This window comes from Telopea speciosissima, chromosome 7 (genome assembly GCF_018873765.1).
Source record: "Telopea speciosissima isolate NSW1024214 ecotype Mountain lineage chromosome 7, Tspe_v1, whole genome shotgun sequence".
NCBI lineage: Eukaryota > Viridiplantae > Streptophyta > Magnoliopsida > Proteales > Proteaceae > Telopea > Telopea speciosissima.
In genome coordinates, this window is record NC_057922.1 from 46997865 (window position 1) to 47012942 (window position 15078).

Sequence of the window (15078 nt, forward strand, 5' to 3'; positions counted from 1 at the left end):
TACTAGGTAGTGCATCGCACTTGAGATGATAAAGATCCCATCCCAAGAAGTCAAGAACACAGTTTCTGGTAATTAGATTCAATCTCTCTTAGGATTAGGGTTCGGCTAGGATTGCCCTCAACCTTAATCAACCCGAGGAGAATTCTCTAACATTAGAGTCTAAATATGAACTTTAACTGGTAAAAAGTTTTCAATTTCTAATGGGTCCGGTAATTAAGAAAGCTGTGGTCCAAGTCCAAACTAGTTTACCTGCCATTAATAATAGAGAGGATTATTGATTATAAAAAGATACTTTCATTATTATTATTATTATTTTTTCTTCTTTTTTCTGACAAATAACACAAAACATTTATTAGATACAAGAACGTCCAGCAACATGGAAGAGAGCAGCACATAATATAGTCAGGAAGAACAAACCCCCACTCCTCCAGGTAAGAAAAAACAAAGGACACTAGAGTTAATTACCCTTCCTGCCCTATCAGACCCAACTTGTGAATTGGACTAGAAAGAAGTAGTTGTTCACTACTTTTAATTAATAATATTTTCATGCATGGACGACGATGGTCAAAAAAGGAAGCTTTGGATTTGGAAGGTTGGATATGGGGCTAAATTTTGTGGATATACCTCAAGGTTTGATCCCTTGCTCACGTGTCAAAATCCAGCCCATCAGAGTTTGCCAACTGGAAAAATAAAGCTTTGAAATTCCGAGACTATGGTGGGGTGCATCCCAACATGTGGGTTTGCTAAAAATTTATGCAAGGGTTGACATTAATACTTGGTAACGTACTTATATGATTGAATTTGAGTTTGAAATTTGATATAGTCATTCCATACCATATTTGAAATCGCAATATATCACTCAAATTAAGATTCATTTTTCAAACCACCTGTTCAACAAAAGTTTTGACTCGTCGTCAAGATTTGATCAAAGACCGAGATCATTGTTTGTAATCTCAGATCGGATCGGCCGATATTGGCCGAAGCCAATCTTGAATCTTTACCAATCCGATACCGATTCATTGGCACAATCAAAGGGTAAAAAGGTAATAAAAAATAATATTTGTTAAAAAGAAAGGGTAAATCTATCTAATCCAGATCGATATCGGCTGAGATTGATCCCGATCCATTGCCAAATAATAAAACTAGGGGAGAAGGAATGATAATCGGTGTTGTGGCTCGATGTATACTTTCGCCCAGGCACAGTCACGTGCGAAATGACCAGCGCACCCCTGGAAAGGCGGAAAGGACCAGGAGTGCGCTGATCATTTCGCGTGCAACTGTGCCTGGATGGAGGTACACGCCGAGGCACAACACCAGTAAACATTATTTTTCCCTAAAACTAGGGTCTGAAACCTGATTATAAACTTTAAGAGATGGCATGATTGCTGAATTAATCTCCACAAGGTAGTTTCCTTGCAGTCAGTCTATTAACCATAAAAGGATAAAACAAAATAGAAATTAGATGTCTAAATTAACTAATTAAGTGCCATAGTTATATATTGATAATAAAACCTTACAAAACAACCAACACTCTATGGCGCCTAAACCCTTATTGATGTTGCAACCTCTCAACAAGTTCAAGATTTTAAGAAATAGACAAAACACATATATAATTCCCATAACAAAAGTAGATTAAGGCCAATTAAGTTTCTTTTCCTTTTCCCCCCTGAATCTATATATAAAAAATGGGAATTTCCACTAATATTAAAAAGGTTTTCTTAACAATAATTTTTGTACATATACTATTGGAAAATACCACCGGCCAGTCCATAGACTTAATTACTACTGCTTCAAACTTGTAACTATAATTCTCTTTCTTTGAATTCAAAATGGCCTTTTGATCTCCTTGAGGTCCATTGAATCAATACACTCACACTTGTCTCTGTTAAGATTCAACAATTTCAACACCTCACTTGCCTTCTCCTTTGTCTTCTCACCACAACCAACCTGTAATAACAATAAAAGTTTCTGGAAAGCACCCACTTGCAGAGCTTCAACAAGAACACCTCCATCATCTCTCTTTTCATTCTTACAGAGTTTCCAAATAATAGAAACAGAGAACTCAGTTGCCATATCTGATACTCTCAGAATCTTCTTTACTATAACTGGTATTGTTAAAGCATGATTATAAGCTTTCTGTCTTGCTTCTTCACTGTTACAAATCCCATCCAAAACACCTAAAGCTTTCTCACACAAACTCTTCTCTGAGTCTACAAGGATCTCTTCAACTAATAAAGAAACCAAACCCATATCTGCAAATTCTGATCTGATCTTATCAATACCAGTTAAAGTAAGTGATGATGATGATGATGATGATGATGATGATACCATGTAGTAAATAACCATCAAAGAAGCATTAGTGGAAGTTGGACAAATGGGTACTTTGATTAGCTTCAATAATGCTTCTTTACCTCCTTCAATCCTTTCCAAGACACAAACATACTCATTATCCAAAGAAAGAATCTCTTTCATAGCTAAAACCGCGTTTCTCCTCGCAGATAGATCTCCAGATTTCAAGAACCAAACCATGCAACGTAAAGAATCCGGTGAACCTAAAGAAGACCCAGCTTCTGCATCCAGAGGAAACATTAATGTCAATGCCGACAAGATTACCTCCAACACCCCCATGTGTTTCTCCGATGAGACCGCCACCGCGAATGCATTGAAAACAGCGGCCAAAGTGCCTCCGGCGCCGTTCGCTCTGATACAATTCTTGTTGCGTTCACTTTCTTTTCCCTTAACCTGGAGATTCATCACCAAATCCTTGCACTTGGACTCATCTTCACGCCTTGTAGCATCCATAATATCAGATAGGATCTCCATGACCTCGATTGCGGTCACCGGAACTCGAGGAGTAGGAATTCTTTCTATGCCATAAGATCGATTTTCGACACACCAATCTTGTATCATCTTTCTTATGGCGTGATTCGGGATCAGTTCGACACTTCTCAAGGCTTGACTCGTAACGGGGCAAGTGTAATTGCCGGCATCGATCCAAGCTTCGATATTTTCGCGATCATAGGTGATTCCGGTGGATAATGTGACGGGGTCTTTCATTAGGTCTAGTGAAATTGGACACCTGAAGTGGGTAGGGATGGTGACTTCTAAGTCGGAGGGCCGGTGATTCTTGCCGGCTTTTCGCCTTCTCCATGTGGAAATCATGGTTTTTTGGATGAGTTGATGAAGGAGAGATAGAGAGGAGAAGGAATTATGTGTTTGTGAATGAAGTGTGAGAGAGGCCTAGAGGGAAGGAAAGCAATATATATATATAAGAGAGAACAAACAAGTAACACTTCAAATAAGAGACCGAGTAACACTTCAAAGTTCAAACGCGGTTGTTTTAAAAAAGGAAAAAAAAGAAAAGAAGCGTTCAAAATCAAATTGTGTTGAGAAAGAATGGAAGGTAAAGAATTAATAGGGAAATGGTTTGAATATTGACCATGGAAAGTTTGAAAGCGAAAACGGGAACCCAAACTTCAACAGGAGGAAATGGAATTGGTAATAATAGAGATTAGATTAGAAAGCTTCTGTGGCCTCAGGGTTGACATGTTGACCAAAACTCGTCAACAGGGTGGTGGTGTGACTGACTTGGCCTTCTTTCTTAATATTGGAGATGAATTTCTCATATAGTATTATATAATATTGGAGATGAATTTCTTTACAAGGAACGTACCAATGAGGAGGCCGGGATGAAATGATTTCATATATATGAGGGTAGAGAGGTAATTTCATATCAGGATTTAAGAAAAGAGAGAAAGGATGCTAATGTATCCTCCGTAGTTGGTTCGGAGAATTTTCTCTTATAATATGGGAAAAGATTGTCACAATGTTATTGTGTAGTTTGATTTACACGCATTCTTACATCTCACCCCTCATTAAAATCCTCTATTGGATGATTTGGTTTCCCAACCTCTCAGTGTTGGGAAATTGCATTTTGGTATTGACCCCGGATCATCAATTGATTATTGATTATTCGGTAGAGGAGGATCCCCTTCTTAGCCAGATTTGGGTTCTCTGTAGCGCGACACGTTGTGTAGCGCACCATCCGGCGACCCTGCGTACTCGGGCATACAACCCAACACACAGGCAGGGTGTTGGGCTGCATGCCCGAGCAACAGGGCCGTTGGATGTGCGCCACACATTGTGTCGCGCTACAAAGGAGTCCAACGCCTTCTTAGCCTTAGTAGCACTACTATTCTATCTTCACCAAGGTGAAAATTCCAGTATTCCACCACTTAACACTTTGCTATACCTGTTGGGGGCACTCTGATTCTCCGGTCGTTGTTGCGAGGGATGACATGGGATATTCCCTGATCTAGGCCGAATTGTTTCGCCACCCTATTTGGTATGTCCTACACAAAAGCAAATGTTGCTTCTCTTCAGGAGTGACATCGTCGTGATCAACTCTAATACCACTCCACAACCCATGATTGAGTCTGTTCAGATTCGTACACTTTGAGAGTTGGTGTTGTAACCATCCCTTTCTTAGTATGTACCTTTTGAAAAACAAAATTGTTGGAATTTTCAAAATATTTGTGTGGGAATTTTAGTCTCACATCGATTAGGAAAGAAAAGCTCATTGGGTTTATATGTGTTTGTGGTTATTATTATCACATGTTATGCTTAGAAGAGATTGTACGATGCACTTGCGAGCGAGGACGGTGACTGTCCGAGCACGTACGCATGCGCGTGCATGAGGCGCAATGTGGCGCTTTGATGGCGCACTTTGCACTTCGCACGTGGACCACGAATTCTCTCAGTCCAAGATATAAAAATCTCTGATAGCTTCAGTTGTTACTGTCTCTGCAACCAGCAACAGGCTAGCCTGATTTATCTTGAGAGATAGGTTTGCTGCACCCTTTGCAGGAATAGGAGGGTACAAATACTGTCTTAAGGACAGAACGACCTCGTTCGACTCAGGCCATTTTTCGTCCTCTCCTTTTTGTATCAGATTTATAACAAAAATTTTCACGCAATATACTGTACATCTTCTCATAATGGATTTCTTTTACCGAGAGGAATATCATCATATAAAAGTAGGAGAGTCATTTCAAAAGGCAAAGAGAGAGAGAGAGAGAGAGAGAGACGGTGAGCGCCAGCTTGATACCATTTTCCGTATTACCATTAGTATGGCATGAGAGATTCCCTCACAAAGGCCACATGAAAAAAAAAATCCTTTCCCATAGTTTATACCTGTAATAACAATAACAAGTAACAACTGGGCAACTCTCTGACCTTGTCTTTAATTAGTGTTTCTTTTATGAGAAAACTAACGCTTATGTTGTCCCTAACGCGTCGTTAGGCCTTTACACACGCACTGCATGATGTTATTATTTTTCCTTTTAAAGGCTAGCTCGTGCCACTAACTCTTATCAAACATATGGGATGATGGTTATACTGAAATGCAAGCAATGGCATAACTCCTTCAAGAAATTTCTAAATATGAGTTATAGAGAAAACCAAAATAAAAAAATGGCTTGTCTAATATTTGATTAGATGAATAGGCCATGCTTGACCATGGCTATATGACGTTTTCATTTTATGAAACTTCAAATTAATTTATTTAAGGAAAAAATAAGACTACCAGCGTGACATCTACACCTAGACACAGGGAGGGTGAAATGATCACCTCGCCCCCTGTAGATGCCCCACATGCTCTTATTGTGTAGGGGTCATGCAGCCTAGTAGCGATCTCCCTCCCTTTATTTAATTATTTTCAATTTTTATTCAAAGCTGAAATTAAACATTGTAATAAGTTTAGGACCCTCTATGAAAAGAATCCACAATAACCTATCCCAATGCAACAAGAAAACATAATATGATAAATTCAAACATCACCAACAAATTGGTACTTATATTTTTCCTTTCCTAAATGAGATTTATTTTCCAAAAATGTTGATTGTTGATGTTTTAAACTTTGACTGTTAATAGGGTCTATTCACAAGACATCTATTCTATCACTTGGACAAATAATATGTTCATTCCCAGAGTTGGATAGAAAAGACATGGTCAAGGTTAGTCATATGTCAAATTTATACTCTAATTCAATCAAATACCCTCGTGTATTGGCATGCATCCCATGTATGTTCATGCATGTTGTAAATATAACACGGGCCAGGCCCAGTCCAAGCCGCCCACAAGGGGCAGGCCGGACCCGGCCTAACCCGCTTCGCATGGAGACAATCAACCACTTAAGTGGCTGGGTCTCTTCCCCCCTCTTAGGTCGATTCCCAGTGGAAGTCTAAATAAGGGCAGGGGTCTTAGGGTTTTGGATTTAAATAGAAAGCCTGTAACCCTAAAACCATATCATCTGAGAAGCCAAATTCTCACTCTCTCCAGTGTTTTGTGTTCTCTTTGGGATTTCATTTTTTCCTAGGGATTTGTGCTATGTTCTTCTTAGTGGAGAAAACTTTCGAGATATTCGAAGATCATGAAGGAGATCGTTCGAGTTCATGAAGCTTGTAACCAAACTTGTACGAGATCCTCTTCCGCTGTGTTCCCATCTTCATTCAGGTAACACCCTAATAGGTGATGATTTATTTACATTGGCATCAGAGCCATTAGGGTTTTTTGTTCGCTTTTTTCGTTTTGGGAAGAGAGAGGTCTGATTCCTAATGGGGTTTCTTGAGATCTGCAACTAGCGGCGGTGTACGCTGCCATGGCAGTGCATGCACCGCAGCTGGCTGTCGCTGCTGCACAAAGGCCAGCATGCACGCACATCTGCTTGCCCCTGCGCATGCCAATCGCTTGTTGCTGCTGTTCCGTGCATTTGTTGCATGCTTAGTCATGCGTGGATCTAAGTCGTGCACACCTACAAAACCCATGAACTCCAGAGCCTTATTTACTTTGCTGATGCAAAATATAAAAAGAAAAAAACTATAATGTTTTGATGTATTAATTAGATCAATTAGGTTCCACCATAGAGTTTATGTTTCCAACTTAGGTAGAATGCATTAATTAGATCAATCAGGATCTATAATATACTTAATCACCTAACTTAGAGTTAATAATTAGGATTAAGATACTAATTTTTATTAGCCTAATTAGACCCATAGATCTTAACCAAGATAGCTTAAGTCTTTAAAAAATTTAGTTCAATTAGGTGCATAAGATGTATAAACAACAAGTGTGTAGTAAAGAGTTGGGTCTAGGAAGACTAGTCGTTGGTTGGGTGATTGCTGGGTGCCTAATACTTTACCACTTATCCAAAGATCTGGGGTAGACATGCCATTGAGTTTGGAATTAATTTAGTGCCACTCACTCAAAAGAGGGGCACTATTTGAGGGTCCTAGATCCTAAGCTAGGTGGCTACTCCTTTTTTTCATCTTCCCCCCAAGTGCCAATGAGTTTGGAGTTAATTTAGTGCCACTCACTCAAATAGAGGGACACCATTTAAGGGTCTTAGATCCTAAACTAGGTGGCGACTATTTTTTTCCATCTTTCTACCAGGTACACACAACAAATTTTCATCTTGTACACCTACAGAAGGGTACAAGCTTCTCCATTGAATGCTTTCAAGTCTCTCAAGAAGATGTGGCAGGAGTTGAGGGGTTTGACAAATAACACGATCCAGATATATCTTACAGATAACACTCTTCAGGAGATCTTTGGGTTGGTAGATCCAGAAGAATTATGGACAAAGACGGAGAGTAGGTACAAGTCTAGGCTGTTGATAAATCAGATGTTTTTGAAAAACTGTTATATGGACTTTAGTTTTCAGACAGAGCAAAGTTTGAAGTACACTTGGACAAGTTTAACAGGATAATGATGAAATTGTTGGCTATTGCTAATAAGATCAATGAGGAGGACAAAGACTTCTCATGTTGATTATATAGTGACTACATTATTGTTTGGTAAGGATTGTTAAGCCCCCATTCTGGGTAGGAATAAAGTACAATAACATGGGTGACTAGGACGATGTGTGTCATCCCTATAAACTATCAGGATCACGAATGCAGTGTCCCAATACACAGTTGTTAACTAACATTAATTCACATTAACATCAGAGTGTGGAAACAAAAGGAATAAATCATTCCAAAATTAGATCAGTAAATGAGCGGAAGCAATTAAATTAATAGTTACAATATGTTTAACCGGCTATGTGATACAAATAGATCTTAGTACCGTTTATCGATTGACGTACTATGACATAACTACTCAAAATATACGTATAATAGAGAATGTTTATACATGGCTCAAAGCCCAAGAGTAAATCAAAAGAGATAAGTCCCAAGCGCCACTATGGCCCGTAGGCACAGTCGTCGCAACGACATCCATTACCATGCTCCTCAGTCATTGTCTCTGAATCCATGATGCCTATGTCATCATAGCTCGAGGCCAGTGAGATAACCGTCATATGCATCAAAGTCTAAAAAGATGTGTACACAGGGGGTTAGCTCTACTGAGGTAGTGAGGGGATGGGAAAATGCACAAACACACAAGTCACAAATAGTCCATGATGAATGTATATATTAATTGATTTTCTACCTAACACACGGTCTAAGTCAATGGTGTATGATACTATGACAACTCGGGTAAACACCGTGGGTCAGTTGTGTTATCGCTACAGTGAAACCTCAATTGTTACTAGGGGCCCGCATCGGTCGAAGCCACCAAAACCACCCAGAGGCAGACCCTGATGATCAGTGGTCATCCTTGACCTGGTCTTTCATCCCCACAGGTAACAAGGAGCCCTGATCACCCAACACCCAAACCCCTGTTGGTAAGGGTCGTAGCATAAGGGAAATAATACCTAACCACAGATATACTACATGCAATTCCTATCGTCTCGAGAGGTATTCCGGGTGCATCAACGTCTCATACCATCTAGCACCCAGGTACCAGCATGACATAGCACATACAGGGCAATATGATAAGCAATGGAAATATACAAGTAAATTCTGGGATCCCGGCACTGATACCCCAACACCGTAACCCGATAAATGATAAAGCAATTCACGCATCATAAACATAGCATAACATAATTAAGATAATAGTATGCAGATATGCAACATGCTCCATTAGTGATGCAAATATATATATATATATATATATATGTGTGTGTGTGTGTGTGTGTGTGTGTGTGTGTATGTGTGTGTAAATGTTTAAATAGTAATAAACTCATACAAAACCCAAACTCACTCACTTGTTGTCTACGTATCATTCGGTGTGATTGCTAAGGATTGCTTGAGTACACTCTCCCCCGTACTAATTAGATCACCTAGGGATACATGAACATTGTTAGAAGATGTAGGAGGGGTCCCAAGGGGAGTCCCCAAGAGTTAATGTTGAGTATTACAAAATATAGCACGAACGGACTTAGGAACAGAGGTAGGAGCATGAGTCAGCCCCTGGATCTGTCCAGGCATTGGGGCCAAAATACAAGGAACGGATTAACAAACGAAGTCTAGTGCTGGATCCATTCGTGCATCCATTCATTACCCTGAGATTTTCCCGAGGGGAACGAAACTACGGATGGAGTCTATTATTGGATCCGTTCCTCCATCCTTTCATTACCTTGAGACATTCCCGAGGGGAATGGAACTACAAACGGAGTCTATTATTGGGTATGTTCGTCCATCCATTCCTTACCCTAAGACATTCCCGAGGGGAATGGAACTACGGACGGAGGAAACAGGTGAGTCCTTCCATTAGTCCGTCGGGTTATAACACCCAGAATATATGGAATAGATCTACGAACGGAGCCCCGATGCTGGATCCGTTTGTTGATCCGTCCAGGGTTAAACTAGAATTTCGTAGGTTTGTATCTCCCAGCCTTTTTCCTTGGAATCCATCAGCCTCAAGGGCTAGGATAGAGTGTCCTAAACCTTCCTAGGGTCACAATGTTCCCAACCATCCCTTGGTTCTAGGATTCACAAGATATCTAGCTTCCATTGTTCAAATCTAGGGTTTAGAGTTGGTAGGTCATTAGGATGGTAATGGGGTTATCATTTAGGTTTTAATAGACTTGTGAAGGAGGGTGGAGAATCATTAATGAGGCTCAAAGCTTAGTCAAGTTCGAATCTTGGGTTCCCAGTGGAACCCTAGATTAAATCCATTCCTTAGAGAATTTCCCCCAAACCCAAAATAGAATAGAGGGAAAGAATGAGAGATGGGAAGAGAGCCTACCTTGATCAAAGTGGGAGTTACTGCCACCCACCATCAATAGATCAAGCCTTGAACTCCAACCTTCTTCTCCACCTTCCTTCCTCTTCCCAAGCTCAAGCTTCCATGATTTGGTTGGAGTGGTGAAATGAATGAGCCAATAAAGGCCAAGACCCCTATTAACTAAGTTTAAGGCCTTAGGGCCTGTTTGGCTTGGGTCACTTAAGCCATATAATCTATTTAAATAGATTGTTAGGCTTGTGGGCACAACTACATAGCACACACAATACAAGAAACTTAAGAGCGGGGTCCACCATGCCCGGGGACATAGTCATGATGTCCGAGGTACGGAGACGTGGGTCCCACACAAGAAAACATCCAAAAAGCATGAGATAGCACAGTCAGAACATCGAACGGATTCAGCCTTGTGTGTCCATTAGTGAATCTATTCCTGCTGTCAAGGTTGAAAACTCAAAGAAAGTTGTTAGGCTTTGACCCGCACTTCAAGGCTAGTGAGGGGAGGATAAACAAGTGTACTTGATGTTAGTAACTTACCCTTTGATCGTCACGGCGTGTCCCCCATGATTCCGAAGAGTTTTTCCACAGCGATGCTGAGTTCATCTCTGAGAGAAGTGTCCAAATGGGGCGACACTAGGGGTGCCTCCGGTACTTCTCGCTCTTAAGGTTGGTACTAGGAGGGTAGTCGACGAAGTCGTCATCGATGAATTTTCCCCACTGCCGGTTGATGAACCTTTGTTGATGAGCAAACCTATGAAGTGGTCAATGATCTTATAACTGGGCTTGACCAGCAAGGAGAACAGCTCACCGGCATACGTGACAACACCATCTACACGTCACAGATAATAATAAAATATTAGGGTCTCGGGTGCAGGTATAACAAGGATACTCTCAAACTTAACAAGTTAATGGTTACTTTGCAGGTGAATGAGACACGATTGGAAAATAGTGACGATGGAGTGTTAGATGAGGGTAGTACCTTGGTTACAGGTGGTGGTCAGGGAAGAGACAGATCAAGTGAGAGACTGGAGGACTTTGACAATTTCAAGAATCATTCAAAGTCTAAAGGTCGCAAAATAAGTTGTTAATATTGCGAGAGGGAAGGCCATATAAAAAGGAATTGTTCGAAGCGTAAGGAAGATAAAAAGAAGAAGGAAGATAAATCATCCAATGTTGTTGTTGGGTCCTAGAGTGATGATAGAAATGTTTATCTCACTACTTCATCAGATACGAAAACTTTAGAATGAATTTTAGATTCTGGTTGTTCATTTCACAGGTATTTAGTCAGGGATTAGTTTGCTCAATATCATACTTGTGATAATAATACTATAAAAATGACGAATAATACAGAAAGCAAGGTTGATGAGATCAGGACTATACGGATTCTAATGTTTGATAGGATTGTTTGAACTTTGATTGGGGTGAGACATGTACCAATCTAAAGAAGAATCTAATTTTACCGGGAACACTGTACTCGAGAGGTTTCAAATGTTCATCTGAAGGTAGAGACAGATGATTGGGATTTGTAGGGAGTTTTTGAAATAGGTGGAGCTACTGTTGGAACTTGGGAAAGAGGTATGAATGGTCAACAAAGACTGTAGATGGTTCAGACAATGAACTAGTGCAGCAAGTCTAGAATGATGTGAGTATCTTTCACATTGGATTTAGTGAGTGCCAGTGATCTTTCGAAGTGGGTTACAACAGTAGGAGTGGTGGAGTCACATCACATCGTGTGGCAACAAGGAGCTGTACGGGACACCTTGAGTGGGGGTGTGGGCCATGCCAATTGGGTATGGCGAATAGGCAATGACAATGTCTAAGTATGCAGAGTCGACTTCAAAATCAATTTTCTTTAGGGTGGCTTGCAGAATCCAAGCCAAGGTGGAGAATGTAGGGGTTGGGTGTGTCTTATATTCTACGGGAGCACATAATTATTATTGAGTTTGTATTTGCAATTAGGTTGGATTTTGGGTCCATTATATGTATGTGGGTAGAATTGTAATTGTACGAGGATTAGTGTTTTAGGGTTCCTTATATATTCTCTATGATGAAAATCCTAAAAGTAAAAAAGCAAAGATAAAATCACTTTATAAGCTGGAGAGTGGTGTAGAGAGTTTTTCAATTTTATTAAAAAATATATGATTCTCTTGGGTCGATGTAGGTATTCGTGTCAAACCACGTTAAATTGCTAGTATCGTATATGATTGCTTGCTTAGTTTCTTCCTTGGGTTTGTACATTCATCCCCAACACGGAAACAATCCTAGCAAGCACCATATGAAAGGCTGTAGTGTTTGTGCTAGCTTGTGTTTGATACATTACCTCTGGAATAGGGAGCTTATCAAATTCTGATAAGATAGAGGCGTTGAGCCTCCAAGGCATGTTTTCCATGCATAACAATGAATATTTGATTTCTAACCATTAACGTAAAAATATGGAAAATTATATTCTTTTAAAATTGAAAATTTTTATTACTTATTTTGACATAAAATATAAAAAAGATTCAGTTTTTATGCATGACTCTATCGTACATAGTCCTGCCTTCAACCGTTCGATAGAGGAGAGAAGACCAAAAGTGTTATTACTCATACCCCCTCTCCCTCAAGGCAACAGTAGAAGGCTCAACCGTACACAAAACCTTTTGGTATATAAAAATTATTAGAAAATAAAAATTTAGGAGAAAATTCTCTGAGCAAGCAGGGTACTCTTATACCTTCTCACATTGATTATTTTAATTATTAATAATTTTTTAAATAATATAATAATCAATGGGAGGAGACGCTTAGGATCATAGAGACTTTTCCCTATTTATATAAAATATAATTTACATGTAAACTACTATTTCTACAAAAAAAAAAAAAAAAAATTACATTAAGAGAGACTTAAAATCCTGTAATCATACAAGACGGTTTCATTTGTTTCCAAATGTGCTTAATTAATCTTCAATATGGCAGATCCTCTCATAATACTGTCTCTAATCTCACATTTTCACCACGTACATATTATATTTTGACATAGTGGATCTTAAGGTGGGTTTACCAATCTCTACTTGAGAGTTGACACTTGTCACATAGAGTATAGGACTGGTGGACTCTAGAGTCTTAGACCAACCTGCCAAGTACCTATCTTTACTTTTGAAAAAATTCCAAACCCATTAAATGCATTTGCATTGCCTACCTATTCCATCATCTTCTAATAATCTTTGTAAATCATTATTGTCCAATATTCAAACATGGGTTGGTGACTTCAAAACTTCTTGGTTTACCAACAAAAAATGGAAAACTTAAAATTTGTTTGCTCTTTCACCCACCTTTAACCCTGTCCTTGTATGATCATAGTATGTCATCCTCCGTCTGGGTTGGTTTATAATAAAACCCAATGGAAAATTTTTGTTTCATTTTTTACGGTTTCTTATCAGGTTACTATCGGTCTAGTCTTGTTTTTTTTAATTTATTTATCAGATTTGATCTGTTTTTTGGTTTTAGTCCATCCAGTCGGTCGGTTCGGTTTAGTTTTGATTTCTTCTGGTGCCATAAAACCCCAACCCGAACCCAAACAAATAAGAATTTTGTTCGATTCGGTCCAGGCTGAACCGGTCAGTTTTGATTGATCCAATTGTTTCGAGCTAAACTTTGACACCCTATGTGTAATCTCCATAGCCACGTTATGCTATCTGTTGCAGTAGAAAACTGACCAAGCTGACATGGATGATTAATCATGCAGAATCAAGAGATAAAGAGCACAAGAGAGCACCGGAGCGGACTCGTGGGGGACTCTCCGATGCTTAAGTCAGTCCTCAGAGCTACTATATGAATTTGCAAAGTAACAGTGTGAGCGAGTAAAATTATCCGATCCCCTTACCTAGGTGTTTACCTGTGTATTTACAGGGCAAGGTTCTGTTACTTATTGGAAGGCGGTGCTCAAAGTTCTATGATGGTAGGTTGTCTTCTTAAGGAAGGAGAATCCTCAAAGGAGACTGATCTGGTAGAAGATAATCGTGGAGTGCCTTGAAAGGGAAGTCCTGAGATGGTGGAGCTACCCGTTGGAGAAGGAGAAGAATCCTGGTGTAATATGGAATGTTTCCGATCTCGTGGATCAAGTGAAGTACTCGACACTTGTCTTTATGGCTATGTGGTGGTCATTCACGACTAGTTAATAATTATCCATGTCAGATGCCTCCCACTCTTCATTGTTGAATAGGACCGAGGGAGTAAGGTATTTCTCTCCTCCTCAGGTTGAGTATTCGGACGCCAAGGTGGCATTGTCATCCAATATTCTTAGGGCAAATGTTGCTCGGATAGAGGTTGCTTAGGTTGGTGGATACTTTTGAGATTTGTTTGGATGATACAATGTTTGGATATTGTTCAACTTCTCATGATTTCAAGTTAGACTAGCTTAATTGATTCTTCTTCTGCATTTACCTTTGGGGATAATGTTAATGATGATTATGAATCAATCAGTTGGCATGCTAGACTAGGACATATAGGACGAGATAGGATGATCAGGTAAGCTAGAGAAAGCCTCCTTAGCTCTCTCGCAAAGTTTAACCTACCTACATGTGAGCCTTGTCTAGCTGGTAAGGCTCATAGGAGGCCTTTGGGCTAAAGAATGTTGGAGCCACCTACTAAAGGTTGGTCAATAGGCTCTTTAAGGAGCAGATCGGGAGAAACAAGGAGATCTATATGGACGACATGCTTGTCATGAGCCCACGAGCTCAAAATCACATAGCTGACCTTGAAGAGACTTTCTAAGTATTGAGGAAGTACAATATGAAGTTGAACTCGATCAAATGTGCCTTTGGGGTTACCTCAAGCAAGTTTCTCAGTTTCATGGTGTCCAAGCGCAGCATTGATGCCAATCTAGCCAAAATCCAAGCCATACAGGATATGGTCCCATCGAGGAGAGTTAATGAAGTCCAAGAATTGACCGGACAAGTAACTGCACTTGGAAGATTCATA

General features: G+C 39.8%; 1 protein-coding gene across 1 annotated transcript; it reads right to left on the reverse strand.

Annotated features, from left to right (window-relative positions):
* Positions 1-1770: 1770 nt before the first annotated feature.
* On the reverse strand, positions 1771-3184 carry LOC122669380 (U-box domain-containing protein 21-like). Its single transcript, XM_043866132.1, has one exon. The coding sequence runs from the start codon at positions 3160-3162 to the stop codon at positions 1825-1827; it is 1338 nt and encodes a 445-aa protein (XP_043722067.1). The 5' UTR covers positions 3163-3184; the 3' UTR covers positions 1771-1824.
* Between the last annotated feature and the right edge of the window lie 11894 nt (positions 3185-15078).